Source organism: Poecilia formosa, unplaced genomic scaffold (assembly GCF_000485575.1).
Source record: "Poecilia formosa unplaced genomic scaffold, Poecilia_formosa-5.1.2 Scaffold174, whole genome shotgun sequence".
Lineage (NCBI taxonomy): Eukaryota > Metazoa > Chordata > Actinopteri > Cyprinodontiformes > Poeciliidae > Poecilia > Poecilia formosa.
Genome location: NW_006800113.1, coordinates 423,395 through 446,301, shown reverse-complemented (window position 1 = coordinate 446,301; position 22,907 = coordinate 423,395). Strand labels below are relative to the sequence as shown.

The following is a 22,907-nucleotide window of genomic DNA, read 5'->3' as shown; positions in this document are numbered from 1 at the left end:
TTTTTTTTCTTCTTTATAACACATTTTAAAAAAGCTGCTTTTATTGGTGCAGCCAGCTGCCTTCTTGGCTGTGACTTTAACAGAGTAAGGATCATTTAAGGCGTAGTTTGCGGCGTTCGCGGAGGGGCGTTCGCAGAGCGTCGTTCCTTTTTATGCAAGCCGTTAACTCTGTTGTAGCTTAACGAGCCGACATCTGACTCGGATCAGGACCGATTTGTCGTCGCATCAAGCAGATCTTACGCACACCCTGAAGGAAGGAAAGAAGTTTTTTGGAGATGATGTTTAGGATCCAACTTAGAAATCGTTACTCTGCCTGAAGAATTCCCTTTTTTTCTTTCTTTTTCATTTTTTTGTTATGTTCTCTTGCTCCCCATCATAAAAAATAGCCTCCTGTTTTGTTTTTTTTGTACAGCAGGATTTTACCCCCAGCTTGTCCCTTCAGTCACAAAGAGTCTCCCCATGACAGCTGAGAGAGTGAAATCCTTATTATGCATTAGGAAATGTGTTTCTCTCAACGCGGGGCTGATTTTCACCCCATTACGCCCATATCATCTTCCCGGGTCTTCTCATCCGATCGTGTTATCGTGGCGGGGTTGTGCGCCACCAGCCGTAACTTGGCCACAGATTACAGGGCCCCTCGTAAGAAGAAGCGGAATGAAAGGTGACTCTCAAGAAAGTAGTCGACTAAAAGGTGTTACTCTTGTCTTGCGACGACAGGAAAGCACGCCAAGGGAATGAGGCATTTGTTGTTTTCAGGCTAATTTGCTAAAAACTCTCTTGTGACCACAATGGGACTTTGTCTAACACTCCTACTGCTTTTTCTCAGCCCGAACATTGCCAAAGCACAATTATCTTCTCACACAGGTATGCTTTGATGTAAAACGACTTTACTTTAATGACTTGAACTTGTCCGTAAACTACGATTGATTTTATATAAACTAGACGTCTTCTGGAAACTGAGAAAAAGTTGCTGTAGTTTAGACCTGGTGTGTGTTACTTTTGAGACTGTAATTCAACCATAAATAAGAGTTCATGGCAGTAAAATCATCTGAGACGCATCTGAGAGAGAGGGCGGGTTTGAGGAGATAAACGGTCGTTTGAAAAATTTCATACCTCTGCTTTGCATTTTCAGTTTGGTTGCTTTGCATGCAGAGTGATGCTGTCCCACAGTTCTCAGCATTTCTGCACCAGATGTTTGGGGGGGGTTCTAGAAAAAACAAATCTTGTGCTACTTTTGTCAGCTTTTTAAAAAATACATTCAAGAAGCCATGTTAAGCTAGGCGAGGTCTCATAGATTTCCCACTTGGCATTAAGGCCCTTCGTGTCACCATTTTTGTCCAGTGTATTTAGTCGTGTGAGTATTTTGGGACACTTGACGCACATTTGAGCCATTTATATTAACAGTCTGATAAAAACAGAGCTTTGAAATGCCCTTTAACAGCGCACGTTGTTGTTATTCCTTCAATCGCAACCTTCAGTGCCTCCTATGGGAATTTATGTGACAGGCCAATATAAAGTAGGGCATTATTGTGAAGTAGAAGGGAGAGGGTAGACCGTTGAAAAGTGTCAGTCCCCTTTAATTAAATAACCCTGGAAAAAAAATCCCGTCTCACCTTACTTGAAAACAGAACAGCTAATATTTCAACAGAAAAGGGTATTTAACACAAAAACACACCACACTTTTCAGATTTTTTGTTTGGATAATGTTGGCTACCATGCAATATTTACCTTACACTTCATACATATGTTCCCTTCTATTGGTATCATATAAAATTGAATTAATTACACTAAGATTTATGGCTGCTGCGTGGAAAAAAAAAAGGCAAAATGAATTGTTTTGCACTCAAACAATTTGATATGTTTTGCCCTTTGCTCCTTCAGAGAAAACCTGTGTGGATATCTCCTGACAGCCCCCGTCCCTTTAGGCTCTTCTGTACTTGTTGCGCGGTGGCCATGGCAACCGTGACAGAGTGGTCGCTGTGGGCAGAGTGGAAGTGGGGGCTGCAGGAAATGAGCGAGAATGCCTACCTTAATGGAGTAAATGCAATCACGCCGGTCATGTGGTGATGTCACATCAACTGTGCTGCAGACATTAGCCTTTTGTTGATGCTTATCTCCTCTCTGCTCCAATTCACCCGTTTTAGCGGCGAGACTGAAACAATTTATTTGTCCTTTATATATATTATATATATATATATATATACACACACACACACACATATTTTTGACAGCTTATAATTAAAGCAACTATTTAGATTAGAAATAACATTTGAAAATTATTTGTAACAGCTTGAAAGTGCACCTTTTTTTTAAAAAACAAAACAGACTGTTAATGGAAGATTATGTGGTTGTTTCAGATCCATAAAATACAGAGGGCTTTATGGTGGTTTAATATTTCTCAGCTACTTGTCACAAACTGTTTACTCAAGCCGTACCTACACAAACTGCAAATGTTAATCCAGATAAACTTGTTCAGACAGAAGTCGTAAGGAAACCCTGAAGCTAATTGCTGCCAAATTTGCTTACGAATCCTCCGACTTTAACTGTAGGAACCCCTATCATCGGTGCGCGCACCGGCGTCGTTTGGAACTTCGCAGACGCTCTGTTAGACATGAACTTTACGCCCGTGGCCTCTTGTTTTAAAAAGATGGGCTCGCCTGCATTCCTCTGTGTAATCCTCTCAAACGGGGCCACACCCTGGGCAGAGCAAACATGTGGAGGGGAATGCATGCGGCGCGGCGATCGCTGGCGTTCCCTCCGACTTGATCCTAATGTGAGGCTGCAGTGGACCTCCGGTATTCATGCGGGTTAGCGACCAAAACCAAGCAGAAATCGGAAATAAAAACAAACCTTTTATTTATTTATTTTAATGCATTTACAGTTTAATATGAATATGTCATGTTGATATTAACAAAAGTTTGAATGAAAAAAAATCTTAGTCTGCCCCTTCTCTCAAAAGTCAGTTCAATATATCATAAGCAAGTAAGCGTCAATCAACCATTCATACAGACACACCTTTAAAGACAAAACAGGCAAAAATAATAGTACAGAAAAACAGGTACATTATCTTTGTAATGATACACTACTCTACTGAGTCAATCTACTTCAATATACATCGTGAGAACATTATATATNTTTTAATTCATTTACAGTTTAATATGAATATGTCACATGTTGATATAAACAAAAGTTTTGAATGAAAAAAAATCTTAGTCTGCCCCTTCTCTCAAAAGTCAGTTCAATATATCATAAGCAAGTAAGCGTTAATCAACCATTCATACAGATACACCTTTAAACACAAAACAGGCAAAAATAATAGTAAAGAAAAACAGGTACATTATCTTTGTAATGATACACTACTCTACTGAGTCAATCTACTTCAATATACATTGTGAGAACATTATATATATATATTTTTTTTTAAAGTCATAATTCATCTACTAGTACTCCACAGTTTTTTTTAACCTAAGTGAGATACAACATTGTTTATCTCTACAATCTGATTTCTATTTGCTAAGTAACTGGAGATCCATTTATAGGCAACATTTACTTAACTTTTAAGGATCTGGAATTTCATTTAAACATATTCCAAGTCTGAAAATAAAAATCACTCACGAGGGAACAGTTCAAGTTATTTCTGTAAGATAAAAATCTTTTTTTAGGATTTTTTTTGTTTTGTTTTATTACCTCATTACAATTATGGAATTTCCTAATTTCATTATGGAAAGTTAGAAAACAAAAACCCTTTGTAATTTTTTTTTTCCCACCATGACTTTCTTCCACAATAGAATCAATTTTCACTGCTCTTCGCCCTATGAGCCGCCTGACACACAATGGAAAGCCTGAGAACTGAAAAACTGCCCATCTGCTGTACCAATGTCTCACCTGGTCTAAGTCCACCCACTAGCTCTGAGTCATCCTCGTTTTCCATCACTCTCTCTGCTGCCCACAGTGCTGATAAAGTGCTCGATTCTCCGCCACCCCTCCCTCCCCTCCGCGTAGAAAACGGCAGCCTAAATCAGTGCTGCAGAATCAATTCTTTCCTCACATTTGATTTCAAAGCCAGCTGGACTCAAACTGCCTTAGCGCTGCAGTAGTTGCTGCTGTTCGCGAGCGCCTCTGCAGCAAAGCTGAAGGCAGATCTATCGCGAGTCAGGCAGGAGACTCGCTGTGCTCTTGACCTTTCAGTAGTGGTCTCATTAATTATTGATGCATCTTTTTGATCATCACTTAGAGACAGACTCAGGTTTTCTGAGAGAGGCATTTATTTGCTTGCCTATGCGGCCTTGTCTCATCTTACATCCTTTCGAATGCATACATTGCTCAGGAAGTCAGTAGTGGCATCTAAAAAGGTCACCGATGCTCGCCACAATATGTTAGCTACATTGCTAATATATTAAGAGATATGGTGTTTAGCCTGATCTAAATTAAACATTTGGGTGCAAAGACGTGTATTGATTGCGTCCTCCGGGCTTCCTTAATGACTTTCTTATTAGAAAAATGATGGAACTCACTCCTAAACATGCTAACCAGTTTCCATGCAGTCCCTGTCAAGTTGAAACGGATGCACACTCTCACCTTGGGAGCTACAAACAGCTAGACAGACAAGCCTGGCTGTCTCCCAGGGGCCAACCTTTTTAATGAGACAGAGATCTTCCTAATTGGCCTCATCTAATGAGGCAACAAAAATGCAGAAATCTTTAGGGGACCCGCAGAACAATGGGTTTCTGGTTTTTTCTTTGTCTAAACGACTGCTGGTCTGTGTCACAATCCAAGCCTGGCGTGACTTCCTGGTCCCCTGCGAGGACACGTGTTTGCAGGGATTTTAAAAAAACCGTTGCGTCGTCTGCATAATAAATTCCCCTCTTAACCCGTCTTGACCTGATGAGACAGTGACATTGTGATATTAGTGATAAACAGCAGCTGAAAACACACACAAACAGGATAATAAACTAAGTTCAAGGACACGTCTAAAAGCTGCAGGACATCGGCCCTTGACAATCGGAGTTCTTTAGCCATCGTATTCAGCTGCCTGCCAGCTTCTAGAAGCTGAAGTTGTACGGTAGAGCAGCAGAACTTATTGCTATCAAGTCAATTCCTAAAGAATTACAAACTCAAAAAGTTTGCTTGTATGCAGTATTTGGTGGGGTGTTTTAAACGTCTTTGTCGTTCCTGCAGCAGTGGTTGTGTTTTGCACTCATTCCAGCCGTACTGGATGATGAGATCAGTTTTAGCAAGAAGCCTTTGACTTTCCCAACAGAAATCCAGATATGGGGGTTGTTGTAGGTGAGTTATCGTAATTCGGTTATTGTAAACCATTGTTTGATATCGGATAACAGGGACTTGGACTGTACAGTTATCTACAAGGGTTAATGTAAGGTTAGACCAGTGTTTCTCAACCCTGGTCCTCACCGCCCCCCCTGTCCTGCATGTTTTAGGTATTTCCCTTCTGCCACACACCTGAATTGTGTCTCTGGGTGATTAACAGGCTTCTGCATTACTTGATGGTCATGCAATCATTTGAATCAGCTGTTCTGGAATAGAGGCACATCTAAAACATGCAGAGCAGGGGGGCGGTGAGGACCAGGGTTGAGAAACACTGGGTTAGACAGTTATGCACTGTCTGAGCTAGAGGATATCATATGCAACCTTCTCCTCCCTCTTTCTGACCACTTGGCATGGTGACCATATCATCAAGGTCAACTTCAGGCCAGTACAGCAAGAGCTTGTGTTTGTCTGAGTGGAGAGAGACAGAGAGAGAGAGAGCAGCAGAGTCTAAAGATCACTGATGAAAGTGAGACGGCCGGTATCACACCCAACAGATGCCTGCACTGGTGACCCACAGTGACAGGTGGAGGACACTAATTGGCAGCGGGCACCACCGCAGCGTACGGTGGAGTCACGGCGAGCGAGAAAATGAAGGTGCGACGTGAGGATATGGGGGGAAAAAAACGAGGCAACATTCAAGAGTTGTTAAAACCGAACCAGTATGCACTCGTTTATTGATCTCAACTTTACTTTATCAAGCAGAAGCAACTTGTGCAGCTTCCTCGATTATTTTTCTCAGTCATATGAAGCCTGTTTTCATCGTTTTCATTTGGGATTAGAGCCTCTTCAGCCCAGAGGAGTTAACAGACATCTCAGAGGCCTCATCATCGCCGCCGACAAACAACATGCCCGTCTAGGCGGCACTGAGGCTTATTCCCCTTTGGTTTTCTAGATGAAAATCAAGTTGATATAGTCACAGCGGCGTGAAAAATGTGTATTTCCTCTATGTGGTTCTTTTCCTGATTCGTCAAACACATTTTAATATCAAAGATAATCAAAGTAAATAGAAATTAACAGTTCCCATAAGATTATTTTATTCAACAAAGAAGAAAAGCTATTCAAACCAACCTTGCCTCATTTGTACTTAGATTATTTTCGCTAACTATTCGTTGCTAATGATCAAATAGATGCAGAGAGCATCAAGTCCAGCATTATCAAACAGTTCTGACACAAATATTAGTGTGATTTAAAATTATTACACTAGTATCCGGATTCTTGAAGACTGTAAGGAAAAAAAAAACTGTACATCTCAACTTTTTTTTTTTTTTTCTGCCAGCAACCAAAGCTTTAATCTCAAAACTGGAGAGTAAGCAGCCATACAACATTTCTGCTCCTATCTGCTGAGTGTGTTAGAAAGAGGCTTTGATGAATAGATCTGCTCTCTCCCGTCCATCTCATTATCCTCTTTTATCTGTTGTATGGATTTACACAACTCTTCAACACGCTTAGACGTGCTGTCGATACCGTCGAGGTGTAGCGCGGACCTCTCCGTTTGCGCGTTGTCCCAAATTGTTCGCTCGCTACTAGCCACTCGAGCAGTTTTGTTTTGTTTCAGCTTTGTTCATTAAGGAGTGTTTGAAATCTGTTTGTAAATGTAAAAAACGAGGGAATTGAAGTGAGACCTTTCTGCTGCGTCCCTCTTGGGGGATGCGACACAGTTCTTTTCAAAGTGGGCCATCAACGCCATCTAACCTACTTCTGTGGACTCTTTCACCAGTTTGACATTGCCTGTAAGCTGCAGGACTTGCAGAGAGATCTAAAGGTGTGGGAAAGTAAGACAATCATCTCATTTTAAGTGTCCGGATGCAGGCAAATTTGTTGGCACCCCAAGAAAAGACGCGTAAAAACTCCCCTAAAAATTAACAATAATAAGCTTTCACTGCAGTATCGTAATCTAACCCTGGAAATTCTAGCTAGAGGGTGACCCTCCATGCATTGATGCCTGCTTGTATGTGGAGATTAAATAAGTCTAGAGGGTGGGTTTCATGTCTCAGCAGGTGTCAGATGATCAGATTAACTGAAGCAGGACTCCGGCATCCGGCTGGATTAGCAGGTGCCTCACAACGGGACCATCGCTCAAAAGAAACGCAGAGATTCAGAGCTGGCGTTGTACTGTTATGGAAAAATTTAATTGCCAATTGCCACTAGGTGAAAATCACTAACTTGAAGGCTTTAAACTGTCTTAAGTTAATAAAAAAATCTAAGTTGGTCTTTAATATGCTAATTACAGGTCTGATGTTGTGGGAGGACTATTCAACTTGTATGTAGATTTTTTTTCTTCTGTTCTCTTTTAAAAGTGACTGACTAAAGGCGCACAGGAAGTAGCTGCTAATATACACTTGCTAGTTAGCTATCTAGCTACCTTTTTGGGACAATCATTGGTGGATATATCCATTTGACTGGGCGATATTTGTTTTTGCAACTGGCTCACTTCTGCTGCCAGCCCCAACCATTCCCTATATTTTTAGTTTTCTATAAATATAGGGAATAAAACGCTTCACGTTTTATTCAAAAAGGCCTTAAAGTCTTACATTTGACTTGCTGAAACCTGCAGATACCCCGCAGTACCTCAACCAGCAGCTAAATTTTGTTTTTCCCCTCTGTTTTCCAGTAAAATCAAAACTCAGTTGATGGACTAAATTCTAAACCGTAGCACTCAGTGTAAGCGTTAAACCTGGAATGGTTGTTAAATCACACAACATTCAGCAGAAATCTTAGTCTCAACCCTATTTTCATCCTGTATAGCACCGTTCTTTGAAGTATCACTTGGAATTCAATAAGTGCCTGACCTGAGTTAGCTGATCACAAGCTCCAAGAGAGCCAGTGCTGCATGATGATAACACAGGCATGTGATCTTCAGCTGATGCACACCCCTCTCTGCTGCTATTCTGAGACGTTACCGCACAGACCTACTGGGGAAAAAAAACAACGCAATCAAAGAAACGGCGGGCGAAACGTTAAAGATGGGGGAGATTCTGATGCTTCAGGTACTTCATACACACCTCAGCTTGTGAGGTGTGTTTGCTTTCAGTGAAGAAAGATGTGGTGATATCCAAGGACAAACAAGAAGAAACATTGCAATATAGTTTATCACGCCTAAATCTCACCCTTCTGTCTCTGTCTCCTTTTCTGTTTTTTTTTTTTTTAATCCTTGGGTAATCTCAGGCGTGTCAGCAGCAGTGCCACTCCTTCATCTGCGGGATTACAACTGGTGAAACAAAGACACTTAATTACCGCTGATGCAACGTCTTATGTGTCTGCTTTAAGTGTGGGTGAAAGGAAATGTAGTTTCAATTGTAACAGGTCCGCTGCGTGATATTGTTATGTTTGTGTCCTTACTTATTATTTTTAATAGCAGTGTAATCTCATCGGCAAGCAGACGTACCTGCGTACGGCATAATTAAAGCTGAAATGAACCTGGTGCTGAGCTTTTACAGCAGCTTTGTTTTTTACATTTAAATGACTAGCGCTTACCCAGTACTCAACATTGATCTTTGATCTCCATTACCAGTCGAAATGTAAGCAAAAAGCTTTTGGCTATCATTTCAAAATGGATTTTCAGTGTTTCCTGCAGTCCTGGGGCAGCAGCGCTTCGAACGGACCCATTAGTTCAAACCAATCCATTAGAGCCAGGCAAAAACAAAACAAGATCCTCAAGAGGAGTCTCTCTCTGTCTTGGAGGATGAAGCAGATCCCTGTCCATGTGCACCCAGGGCCACACTACTTAACCGGGACCTTTTTCGGTCTTCTGAGCACAGAAGTGCTGGCGACCTATGGATGGGAGGCTTGCTTCAAAGTGGTTTCCAGGTGAGCAGCCACAGGGCATCCCATAAGCACCGGTTGGTGTCTGTGGAGAGCCTTTGAGTAAATTGAGCCAGGACAAGAGGAGGGTATGACCATCAAGAACAAGTGATGATCAGGAACAAACATCCGTCCGTCCGTCCATTTGATTGCCGTCTGCTCGTGCGCGTCTATCATTTCATTTAATTGCCATCCATTTATGCATCCATACATCCATCTGGCCGACCGTCTTTCTTTTCTCCTCCCTTCCTTCCTTTCTTCCTTTCCTACTTCCTCCCATGCATCCATACATCCATCTGGCCGACCGTCTTTCTTTTCTCCTCCCTTCCTTCCTTTCTTCCTTTCCTACTTCCTCCCATTTTTAAAGCCTGACCACCGCCGTAACTCTTAAGAACTCTAGGAATTTAATAGTATGAAAAACATAAAGGAGCCCTAATATTGCTTCAGATTTGGACATGACAAGATTAGTACATAGATACTAAGAACCAAATGGGAGACGGGATGAGAAGGTCTAAAATAGGCAATCCAGCAGCAGCTGTTTTCTGTGTGAGAAATGTAAATGTAAGTCACCAACACCTGGAACCTGAATCTCCTTTGTGTCTGTATAGCTAGAAGATCTTCTGTGTGGATATTTATAGCCACTCATACAAACATCTGTAAGCAAAACATCAAGCACAAAACAGAACGGCGTGAAACAGGTTTTTGTGCTATTTTTTAACATGGCAACTGACCTGCAGGGTAGACATAAATGGCACACTACAGAGACAGGCACTGAAGTACACTGAGACAACCGAGATGTGAGGAGATTCGGAAGGAAGGAATACAGGAGGTTCTTTGGCTAAGCTGGAAGGAGATTACACTTTTCAAAGGTTTCATGTCAGAACGATTTGCGTCAGCTCCTTACAGAGGCCTTCCGTTTGCACATAAAGGTATCGCGCCCTTGTGCATCTGCGGTGGCGTCACAGTGCCGCCTGAAAACTTTGGCTGATTTCAGTGTGTTTTTGTCCGCAGGTACTGCTTCCTTAGAGAAAACGTTGCTCTGTTGTCTTTAACTAAGAAAAGGCTCGCTTTTTACTGCTGACCCTGCTTGTTTCTAAGCTCTTTCTTTGGGATCGTCCTTTCTGGACAGCATCTTGCCAATAACGCCAGACAGACTCTCATTGATCAAGTCATCACTGTTAAGACACCAGGACTTAAGATATGCAAAGCTAAAGGAATAAACCGAAGGCGTACTGTGGAATTAAATGCACACACACACACATTGCAGATTCCCTAGGTGTTTCGTAATGCGTCAATATTGTTTCTTAGGTTGAAGTGTTGATGAGGGAAAGGAAGCAATTGCTTCTTTTATGCATATCCATCTTGGAAACGCACCAGGACACCAGCTTTCTTATTAAGTCCTACTAGAAGCACAGCGGTGCAACACGAAGGCGTTCCCAGTCACGTTTATGAGGACTTTTACAGCTCCTCGGTTGGCGGCGGCCTATAGGCGGCCTCTCTTTCTCTCTTGGGCAGACCTTAAAATAAAGCACCCATTGAGGGAGGAAAATGCAAATGTTACAGTGGTGAAGGGAGAGGCCCACAACTGAAGCGCTATTCTTCAGAGCAGGGCGGAAGACTGGACCTCTGTGTCTGCGCCACCCACAGACACACAACGGCCATCGCTCTGACCATTCACCAATGAAGGAGATGGCAGGGGGTCGCGGAAAGGCCTTCTAGCAAGAGATATGGCTATGTTCCACCTCTCCAATGAGCTTCCCTGAACGCAGCTGGGTAGTTGTTGAGGAATCCCGCTGAAAGTCAAGCAGATGGACATGGAATCAGCCTGAAAACATTTCTCTGCTTCTTTTAGTCCAGCAGGGTTCAGGGCGTCCTTGCATCCATGAAGTCTTAAATTCCTGTGTCTAAAATTAAGACCTTAAAATGTCTCAAATTCTTAAAACAATTTGAGTTGGCATTTTTTCCCCTCATTGTGTTCTGCCACTCCAGGCAGTTGAGGCTTCTGCTAATTAGCTAACAATAAAACCGTGCTAGCTAGCTAGCTAGTTAACTGTCAACAAACAGGGAGCGACAAACAGCAGCGACAGGCAAAAGTCCCTGGCACTTGGGATGAAACCCAACGAAGACATAACTGACCAGGTGCGCTCGTCAGGTGAACCTTTTGTGTTGTGGGAAACTAGCACTCTGAACACGGCACCTCCACAGTGAAACATGGTGGTGGCACCATCATTCATTCCCTTTCAGGTTTTCTCCCAGCTGGAGCTAAAATAAATCCAAACATCACAGTTCGCTCAGCTAAATACTGTGATCTCTATGTCATGTTTGAGGAGATATAATGTCCCTCTCTTCCCTCCATTACAGTTTTTTTTGTCTCCCCATGGCAGCATGTTTACTATGATAAATGTTTGCCTTGTTTGTTTTCTTTTCTGTGCCCCCATCTGTGCATTGGCGAAATCTAAATCGCCGCAGTAGCCGACAGCAAAGATCTGTCGTTGTATATAAAGTGAATTCTGGTTATTAAGAAATTCAGTGTTTGAACACACTAGTGAAGGACCAGGCAGTAGCAGAAATGTTGTCCAGATTTTATTCCCCCTTTAAAGATTAAACAAGTCACTTTCTTAAGTTCTAAAAATAAGCAAAATTGTGTGTATGAGTTGATTTTCTAAATGATAACTGAGCTAGATGTTGTGAGCAGCTTTCCCTGTCAGGAAGCACCTGATCGTTTGTCTCTGATCACTCCCTCCTTGACGTTTGTTTCTCCCCGCCATGCAAGGGGGTGATTATCCAATCTAAATCACAGCAGTTATTAACCCATCCCAAAACATGGATCATTGCGTCCGCACACATGGGAGACACCGTCATGCCTACGATAATAAGCAGCCGCGTGAGCAGGTCCTCGGTGAAAAGGTGTAATTTCACCTTGTAGCTATGACTACACCTAAGGCGGCTGCGTGAACCGCTGAGGTGTTCTCAGCCGTTCTTTTCATAAACAGCTGCTTGAAGCCAGAGCGCACCGTGAACGAGTTTATGGTGGTTTTTAATATAGCTTTATAGTTTGTTTGTGGTTTTGTAGATTTATCATTTGAGTTTTCACTTTTATCTGTGCCTGCATAACCGAGATTTTCTTCACTGTGTTCATTTATGCAAGTTCATCATAAAATGCCTGCTACCATTTTAAATGTCAAGAAAAAGTTCTACGTTACTGTCTTATTCAGGAAATTAGAATATGCGCCCTATTAAAAGTACCTTTAAGCAATTTAGGATTTTCTTAAAGCCCACATTTTTGTATTGTTTTTTTTATTATTTTTTATTGGGGTGACACAATTTTCGTATTTTAAGTGTCATGTTTTCAGTAATGTAATTGGAAAATAAGTATATTTAACAGAAGTAAAGGCTTTTTAATTATTCATTAGTTTGTAATTAAATCTATATGATGGGTTTTACTAGTGATAAAGTTCCTAAAATAAATTGACTGTTTAATAATATTTAGATTTATTAAATGTCTGTACTTACATTTGATTTGTATGATGACACCCTGCAAATCTCAGTAACTTATTAAATTTTAGAGTAATTATTTAGATTTATTTAAAATCAGTAATCCATGACTTCTTGTTTCCCTGGGGAGTGAATAAACTGAAACACTCTGTAAAGTGGAAAAGAGTAAAGAACTAACTAACTAATTAACTAACTAACTAACTAACTAACTAACTAACTAACTAACTAACTAACTAACTAACTAACTAACTAACATCTACAGTTAGGTTTAAAAAGATTTGAAGTATAATCCAGATTTATTTCAGCCATTAATGACAGTGAAGATGATGCTAATAGACATTTTCAAAAATCTCCACCATATTGCATCTTGTGATCATAAATCTCCATAGCAACAAGTAATTTTTGAGCTTATCTGAACGTAGTTACGCCCTTTAGCAACCAATAATGTAATAACAGCCTGTGGCTTAATAATTTGGTCCATTTTAAACATATTAAAGCCAATAACATAATAACTGACCAAAAATGTAATGAGGTTTTTGGGCCAATAATATAATCGCTTTCTGGCAATACGTTATTATAGTAATAGGTTATTTGGGCAGTATGCTAAAAATCCTTTGAAAACAAAATGACTGCGGCAGATTGTGTAATAATACATAAATAGTTCTTCATTTCCTGAAAATAGAAGGTTTTGGGGCAATTTGCTGATTTCAAATAGGCACGCTCGCTCTCTAATTATGACTTAATTAGCCAATTTAAGAATGAATTTGATATGCAAATTCCTTATTTAGAGTATTGTTTCTTTTCTTACACATTTAACTTAATTACATCCAAAGAGGAATATGTTTGATGTATGCATATGATAGTTTGATCAGTGTGTTAAACAGCTTTACAAACGGCATTAACTAAGAAAAACTTGAGCGCTTTCTCTTTATAATATTTTACTGGCAAACACATCCAGCCCAAAGATTGTCCATATATGTCTTTTTTTTTCTTTTTTCATCTTAACCTTTGACTTGATGAGAACCAAATAAAACGCAGTGAAGCTCAACGCTTTTCTCCATTCACAGATTTTCATAATATAACATTAAGATTATTAGTACAGTGGCAGCCCCTGAGACAAAGGAAGAGAGGAACAATAGAAATTCCTGCAAAGACCGGAGCAGTTTGAGATGGCTGTCAAACCAAATACTTGAAGTCGAGGTGGTTTTCCGGTAAAAAAAAAAAAAAAAGCAAAAGCCTGCACTTAGTGAGATTTGAACCACTCTCCCAAGTCTCTTCACCGCAGTTTTACTTCATTGCTTCAAACGATGAGCAATTCCATGAAGCATCTCTCTCTCTCTCTCTCTCCTGCTCTGGCTGCAAACAAAAGAATACAGGCCAAAAGAGAAGAGTGGCTGCCTTTCTTCTGAGTCTACCTAAGTTCATCAGGAGGGTCTTGGGTTTGTTTTGATCTCTGCAGGGCGCCATGGCGACGGCGTGCTTCCCTGCAGCCTCGGTCTGGGATGACGTCCAGAGCGCAGCTTCATCACCCGGCTCCGGCTCCCCTTTCTCACACCCTCCCACGCGATCCCCCCCGCCGCCCCGCACACTCGCGCCGGCCTACGCTTTCTTCCTGGTGCCCGCTGATGCGCGAGGCCACCGCATCATTTCATGGTGCAAATCATGAGGGTCCAATTATTACTTCTTTTTCTTTGCGTTCAGTTGTCGGGTTAAACGGGTGACTTTATTCCTCTGTTTTGAAGAAGTCTGAGCAGACACTCCAGATTTCTGTGCGCACGCATGCCTATGATTGTGTGTGTGAGACTTGCTAGTGATTTGGTATGCGCGTGTGTGGGAAGGTGTGATTGTGTGTGTGCTCGAAGCATGAAGGAGGAGCGTGAGCGCATCGGTGGCTCACTGCAGCTCTTACATCTGGTCTTTGAGGCTGCCTCAGCATCATTACAGCAGAGTTCATAGGTCACACAGGTGTAGAAACATTAACGTTCGGACCTTTTAAGTGAAAAGCTACTGTAACGTCGCCGACGGTGTTTGAAGCTCTGTGGGCTGCTTTTCATATCGCTCCTGCAGCACAAGAAAGCCCGTTTTTTATTACTTCTCCCCTCGACGAGACTTGGAGAGCATTGGCTGTTTGCGCTGCGAAACAGGATTATACCTAGAGCCGTGGTTGATTAAAAGTATTTTTTTCTGTTTGTCTGCCCACGTATCGTAGAGGAAAGAACAAAGCTCTGGAGCAGGTTGAGCATCAGCACCAAATCCCTGTCGCAGCACTACTGAGCTACCAGATGTGAACAGAAATAATCCATATTATTCTGCTGTTCATTTTTGCGTCAAACTCCCATGGGATGCGTCCGTAACGCTAGTTGGAGTTGTCCCACAGAACTGTGATTTGCATTTCAATATAACCCTAATTACTACGACCTGACTAGAGCGGTGTGACTAGAGGCTGATTTGGAATGGAAAATGAATTTGCTAATAGTGACAATCTGAAGTAAAACCTAGTGAGGCTGCAAAAGTCAGTCGGAGGCTTCTTCAGGTTAACTGGAAGGCTGACTGCTACTGGAGCACTTCCTGCCTTCATGACATTTAATTTTCCTTCTCTATTTATACACTTTTCTTTCTTGACACCATTTTTGCATAAATAAGGATTGTTCCATTGAATAAAGTGTATTTATAATGTTTTTTTTTTATATTTTTCTTTGTTTTTACGACCTAAATATAGAATTTGAAGCCGAATTTAAACGGGAATAGAGCTGGAAAATAAAACAAAGCATCTTCAATTTAAAAATTAAAACATATTTTCTCAACATGAGCAAAAATTGTAATGAAAATCATGTTATCTTTTTTTGTGCGTTTTGCGGCTCCAAATACATTTGATTTTTGCCAGAACAAGCGTTGAGGTGGATCGGAAAGGTAGCTCCTGAATGTTTGTATCATAGTTTATTTATGGCCTAGTCAAAGCCCAGACCTAAATCTAAGTGTGGCATGAATCACAAATCGTCCTATTTTGGTGGTTATCAGGTAAATAAATAAATTGCGAGAACTTCTTTTGTATCCTGTTGTTTTATGTGACGCGTTCAGGACACACACATGGACACACACGCTCGCGAGTAATTAAACTCAGCCATTACCGATCAGAGTGTTGACACTGGGCAGGCCTGTCATATTTCCTCATAAGAGGAAATTAGCGGGATTGCGATGAGAGGGGATGTTGCTAATTGGGACACGGTGCTGAAGCTGCTCTGTGTCACGGAGTTAAGAGCTATTTAGACAGAGCAGCAGACCTCCTCACGCTACACTGATTCTAATTTATCGCCGCTTCCCTTTTCCCTTTTTCACATTAGCCGAGACCCGCCGTGTCATGCCTGCCATGTCGTGTCCTCTCCCGCTCTGTCTTGTGTCTAATCCATATCAGTCCACTCTGCATGCCTGCACCCAGATTTCCTTCCCATCTTCCCTCAGGTCAGCCTCTCTCATTCTTGCAGTTAGCTCCCCCGTGGTGGTGGATCGTCGTGTGTTAGACACTGGCCTCTGCTTTGGCAGACTAATTGTGTTTGTCCGGCGGGATTTCGGCGAGGCCGACCCTCCGTGCGACCACATCTGTCTGACTTTCAGATGAATTTCCGAGATCGACAAGAACAAGAGCTCCAGCCTTCATCCTTCTTTTCGTCCTCATTTTTCCCCGTCCGCCCCTACGACTTGGTGGGCGGCGTGTTTTTGATGAAAGCGCGACCAACACCAAGCAGAAATAACAAGCTGGCAAATCAAGCGCTGTTTTTTTTTTTTTATCTTTTAAAATCAGAAAAAAAAAAATGCTTCTTTACAGAGACCAGAAGCTTCTGTTCCGCAGGATTGACACAAAGTTGCTTCTTGTGGTCTTTTCACACTCGCCATTTGCATAACGCTTTAGGTTCTGTTTTGAAAATCTTTCCAACTTTTTTTTTTGCGTGTTCTTTGTTCTCAGGGACGCTGCACGCGAGAGAACTGTAAATACCTCCACCCTCCGGCTCACCTGAAGACCCAGCTGGAGATCAACGGCCGGAACAACCTGATCCAGCAGAAGACGGCGGCCGCCATGTTGGCTCAGCAGATGCAGTTCATGATCCCCGGAACAACCATGCAGCCCGTGGTCAGTGCAGGAGGGGGGGATGAAAAAGAAAGAAAGAATGACACACACTGACTCCTGCTGTCAGGCTCAAAAGCCAATAGAAATATTGTTGCTTTAACGCTGGGAGCTGCTCTTCCAGGTGTGGATGTGTTCAGCTGCATCTGTGTACACCCAGGCGTGACTAAAACAGAACATGCCTGCTCAGCAAAATCTTTCCAGGATGTACAGAGGTTGAAAAAAACTAAAAAAAAAAAAAAAAAAGCAACCTTTTTACTCACTTTCCGCTCTTACTGCGTCCTCTTTGAAACATACCCCTCTCCTTTACTCTGGCCATCTTTCTACCCGTCATCAATCACCCCCTCCCCCGCCTTTCCTCTCATCTTCCTCAACCACAGCTCTGTACAGCTGTACCTGATATTTTTCACTGAAGGACATTAAATCAGAATAAACTTTTAACATTTCCTAATATTTTGGCAGATTGCTATTGTTGCTACTCCCCCCCCCAAGAAAGAAGTTCTTGTTTAAAATCATGGTTGTTGTGAGTTACCCGATGAGAAGCTTAAAAGCCACGACATCAATATAAGTAATTAGCAAAACCTCGCTCATTATTCTGACATTTAGCAAACAAGAAATCATTTTTTGACCTGCTTAATGTCAGACAGTAAAAAAAAAAAAAGAACAAAAAAAAAACAAAGAGTTCGATCTTCTTTTCTGTAGAGTAAATATCAGGTTCCAGCTTTCTCCTCGTCTCTTTTCTCTCTTTCTTCTCATTGTTCTTCAGCGCCTTTGCATTTTACTCGAACGCTGCAAAGAGAAACCTCTGATCTTGTCTCCGTCTTCAGCAGACGTTTCCGGTCAGCCAGGGCCTTGGATCCAGCGCAGGCTTGAGCTACACGCCTTACCTGACCCCGATGTCCCACAGCATGGGCCTGGTCCCCACAGACATCCTGCCCAGCACTCCCGTCATCGTCCCCGGCAGCCCACCCGTATCAGTGACGGCAGGTTCCTCCTCCAACCAGAAACTCCTGCGTGCCGACAAACTGGAGGTGACCCGAACAAAATGTTTTTGGGGTTTCTTTTGTTGTTGTTGCTAAACAAGTCAGTGCTTAAGTTAGTACAAACTCCAGCATCCCTTGAACATACGTTTCTTTGAATAATTCGACTTCCTTCAGAGCCGCGATGTGAAAATGAGGAATGATAATTCACAGTGATCCAAACTGGAATTAACTCCACTCAAAGTGGTAGTTTGCTAGACAGCCGCAGTCGAACTGGGATGCTGAAAACCAACTCCGAATGTCTCCATCTGCCCTCTTGGCAAACAATAACTGGGATTGTGAAAGAATCCATGAGGAGGACGTTTTTTTTTTTTTTTTTTTCTGCACCATATTTATCAAGATAAACAGTAATCTACCTAAGACCTGAAGGTGACGCGTGGGCGTGTGCCTGTATGTGTTTTTCAGCAGGAGTGCCATCACTTAGCAACTGAATGGAGCTGGCTTTAATTAAGCCGTATCCCTCTGAGACACGTGTGCACTCCTCCTACACACAAGCCGACAAACGCTCATGTGTATGCAACTTTTTTTGCCCAAAAAACACGTAGGCGTACTTTATGTGTAAATACGAGTGTGTTTAACATTTGTATATGTGTTTTAATTGAAGCAGGTTTAGCAGCTCCGCTTGATTTAAGGAACATGTCTGACATGTTTGATCTTGTGTTTTCATGTATTTTGTCATTGCGGCAGAAAAAACTAAATTCTACTTGGATTGCAAACTGCACTTTCAGTTTGCAATCCTGATGCTTGACTCGTTAAAACTTTTGATTCCGAGTTGCTTCAGTTTTAGATGCTATTTGAGGCTTTTGATTGTTTCATTCTTAACTTTTTTTTTATCTATAAAAAGAAACTGTTTTGCACAAGTTGTCTCTTAGCAACCTGGTGCCTGGAATTGTATTATTTAAAGCACAAAACTCTGATCTTTTACTGGTCAGTAAACGCAACACGCTTAGGCGCTAACAGACAAACCTGAAAAAGTGAAATTGCTTACAGAAGCAAAACAAATGGCACAGTTTCAAATTCATTGCAATAAATGTTAAAAAATTATTGTGACATTGACTTAATCGTCTTCTTTTCCTTTCCCTGTAATGCCAGGTCTGCCGTGAGTTCCAGCGGGGCAACTGCGCCCGCGGCGAGACGGACTGCCGCTTCGCCCACCCGAGCGACAGCCCCATGATCGACACCAGCGATAACACGGTCACCGTGTGCATGGACTACATCAAGAGCCGCTGCTCCCGCGAGAAGTGCAAGTACTTCCACCCCCCGGCCCACCTGCAGGCCAAGATCAAGGCGGCCCAGCACCAGGCCAACCAGACGGCCGTGGCCGCACAAGCTGCAGCCACGGCTGCAGCCATGGTGAGAGCGCCGCCCTGCTGGCCACCCACTTTTACCTCAGGCAGAGCAGGAAATGCACACTTTTACCTTTTTTCAGTGATGCTTTTAATCAATATGCTTAGGTCTCCTTTTTCTAGCTTTATAACTTTTAGTGGCGCACTGTAAAAAAAAAAAAAATTCTGAAAGTTTTCACCATTTGCGAATAATCTCATCATTCCAAATAATCTTGACTTAGAAAGATTCCAAACACCTCTCGCTTACTGTAACAGATCCCCCTCAACATGCAATGTGGAGCCCTGCTTTATTACTGTCCTCTGCTGATTGATTCTAGTGGACTCTAGAGAACAATTCACCGACAATAGTCATCCCGAAGAGGGGCGGTTGGATGCGACAAACGGGGTTTAGCGAGACCTAAACAGATCAGCGTTGACGCCGCAAGAACAATCTGTTATTATTTCACTGCAGCCTCCTTTTATTTCCCAATGCCCTTGGTTCGCACGGAGACAATGCGTCGGCTCAACCCCCCCATCCCCCCATCCCACTTTGCTGCTCGGTGATAAGTGCAGCTCTCTGCAGATCGGTTGCAAATTGAATCAGGGTTGGATGTAGCATGACGTGGCGGGAGTTTTACCCTCCGTTGGGTTGAGTCATCCGCCGCCGATCGGTGGGGAGAAGGGAGATGAGGATGTTAAAACTCTTGAGCGCCGCGTACAGTTTTGTCCGTTCCCCGTCTTCCCCAAGGCATCGAGTGTCTTGTTTTGATTGGTCCGCTGGCTGCTCCACCTGCACACCTTGCACTGCGCCAGTGTGCTGACTGACTGATTTTCTTTTCCTCCGTGGCATGGGCATGCTTTACGCCTTGCGCACACTGCAGCTCTCATTGGCTGACTCCATCGCTGCTTGCTGTCCTTCTCTTTCCTTTACAAGCCAGTAGAAGACAGAAAGCCGTATTTAAACACTTCGGTGGACAGCTTTTTGCTTTACATTAACTCACTCATTTTTAAAGCAGAAGAAAAGTGATACATGGTGTGTACTTTAGCGTATTGGGGCCATAGTTGGTGTTAAAAACGAAGGAGTAGATTTCCGAAATTTTGAGATTAATCTCAGAAATTATGTAGAAAAAAATGGAAAAGCTTGAACATGTTCAACTTTTGGAAATTTTCTGAGCTTCAGATTCTTCAGAAATGTCCTAGTTGTTTCCTGGAAAAATTCTGATAATAATCACAATACTTATGGGTTTTTTGCGGGTAAATTTTTGTCTTTCAGAGCTCACATATTTACTTGTTTTTTTTTTCTAGAAAACATCTGAGATTTTTTTTAGGTTTTTGGCAGAAATTTACACCTCCTGTTTTTTCTACCTACAATGACCATTATATGACGCCATAGTGTGGCTAGAAAGACAACAACTTCCAAAAAAAAAAAAAAACTATTCCATACCTTCAGTGAAACACGTTAGTGGCAGCGTCATGCTGTGGAAGTTGTCTTGTGATGAGACTGGAGGTTCGACATCTTAACAGAAGAACATCAGATCTTCAGTACATTTTTTTTTCCAGATTTCAATGCAAATTAAAATCTGAAATGATTTCAGTCTGTAGATTGATGGAGGCTCCACAAAGTATTGACTCAGGACGGCAGAATATAGCTGAAATCCTCCGTTTTTGGATTTTTTTTTTATTCTAAAAAAACAATGGAAATCGTCATTTTTCTTCCACTTGGTGTCGATCGCATAAAGCTTCGATAAAATACGCTGAAGTTTGCGGCTGTAGCAGTAAAAGAAAAGCGAGTTTCTGTTCCCCCCCTGCTTCGCAATCTCTGTATATGCGGCCCTCGCACGCTTCAGTTTATCATCTTTATGACCCAATTCCCAAACTACCTTCAGCTGTTCCGACCTGCGCTAGAGGTGAAGAGGGTTAACCTCGGGACAAGTTGCCGAGTCAGCATCTTTAATCCAATTGTCTTTGAGCCCTCCTCCGCCTGAGCTGCGGCACTTTTATCGCAGCAGATCCATAAAACCTGCGCAGATGCGCCGCTAAAAATAGGGAAAGATCAGTACCTTTAACTCCCAAACGTGTCCACTAGACAATATCGCACTCCGACCGACGCAGTTGCAGTGAGTCTTTTTTTTTTTTTTTTTTTTTGTTTTTGTTGCTGTGCCACGTTATGTGTTGTTTGCCATGCTGTGACCTCCTTCCTCTTTGCAAGTCAAGCGCAGCCATCTTTGCTTTTCATGTCACTTTTCAATCAATAGACCATCTTTCATTTGAACTAACCAGTGTTTTGAAGTCTGTTAACACCGCAGCGCATCAGCAATGCATTGTTTGTTAACAACGAGAAACAGTTGCACAAGTGAGGGGAAAAAAAAATCCACATACATCAAGCAAGAGGCTTGTGCATGGAGCGTCATATTCATGTGTTTTGTTTTGTTTTGTTTTGTTTTGTTTTGTTTTCGCAGCATTCAGGTAAATTAGTCAGCATTTATTCATGTTAATGTCTAAATTTTTACCCCAGGTAAACATTTGGAATAAACAGAGCTCCACATTCTGTTATTAAACTCCAACTTGTGTAATTTTTTTCCCAACGTTGAGCTGGTTTTTTTTTTTTTTTTTTTCTCGTTTTGGTCAGAACTGCTACAATTGCGCTAATCTCTTATCTAAAATTTTCACATGCGTCGATATCAAATAGATAAACAGCTGTGTTAGTCGTAGGATCTAATATTATAGCTGCCTTATTTTGCTTTTTCTTTATTTTTTTGTTTTGCTTTTGTACTAATTAATATAGTAGCTATGTTTCTTTACAGTTAAATGAAAGCAATTTTTTTGTTTATGTGCATGCCTATTGTTTTGTATGTGGTATACTGGCATTCAGATTATTTTTGTTTTTGTTTTTTTTCCTTCTCACCTATCCACAATGCAATGCTGTCCCCCATGATGCACCTCTGCTTGCTGTTACCTGTATGTTAATACGCTTGACTCCCATTGGCCCACTGCCATCATGTGCTCGCTGCCTGCTAATTAAAGACTCAGTCGACTGCCAAAGCAATGAAGCGACCCCTCGAGGCAACTGTAGACCTGGTACTTGGACCTTTCACCTTTTGCTTTGCATGTAGCTTCTTTAATTGTACTTGTAGCTACTCACAGAATTTAATTTGGCTCTTTTGTTGTTGTGAAACCCAGTAAGACACTTTTTTTTTAATGTGTAAACCTTACCTGTGGCATTTCTAGATTGTGTTTTTGTAGCAACGAACGTAAAGCTAAAATAATTCCAGCTTTCTTTAATGTGTTTCCATTTCTTGCCGTTCTTTTCTGGTTTTCTTTTTTGTGCCGTGCATAGAGAAAAATAACACTTTTACAATAATTCTAGTGTCGATTCAAGTGAGTGCGGAGCTCAAATCTTGTGCTTCTGTTTGCGTGTGTGTGTCAAGGCGTTCCCCCACGGCGTCCTCCAGCCGCTACCAAAGAGACCAGCACTTGAGAAGAGCAACGGAGCCAGCTCTCTGTTCAACCCCAGTGTTTTGCACTACCAGCAGGCGCTGGCCAACGCACAGCTCCAGCAGCCCGCTTTCTTTCCCACAGGTAAGGTCGATCACTTCATGCACGTGGCACACAGCTGCAGACAGGTCTTGGCGATCAGATTAATCACAAACCCATCTTTTGGAGGCTTCACGGCAACAAAGGAAGTCTGTTTGTTGTCGTGTGGAGCAGCTCTGATTCACTTCCTGTCTATAAAACGTGATAAGTGCCATGTTTTAGGCTCCATTTTGTCTGAATTTTTTTCCAAATTAGTTGAGGTTT

At 42.0% G+C, this 22,907-nt stretch overlaps 1 protein-coding gene across 12 annotated transcripts in view; it reads left to right on the top strand.

Moving 5' to 3' along the window:
* Positions 1-22,907, top strand: part of mbnl2 (muscleblind-like splicing regulator 2) — a 42,335-nt gene that overhangs the window by 10,448 nt on the left and 8,980 nt on the right. For 7 of the 12 annotated variants that reach the window (XM_016678116.1, XM_007565298.2, XM_007565296.2 and 4 more), the window contains exons 3-7: positions 16,586-16,750; positions 17,572-17,775; positions 18,877-19,137; positions 22,134-22,187; positions 22,538-22,688. In XM_016678116.1, the coding sequence (XP_016533602.1) occupies positions 16,586-16,750; positions 17,572-17,775; positions 18,877-19,137; positions 22,134-22,187; positions 22,538-22,688 (835 nt within the window). The remainder of the gene's footprint in view (positions 1-16,585; positions 16,751-17,571; positions 17,776-18,876; positions 19,138-22,133; positions 22,188-22,537; positions 22,689-22,907) is intronic. The other 5 variants (XM_007565300.2, XM_007565305.2, XM_007565304.2 and 2 more) reach the window with 2 other exon arrangements.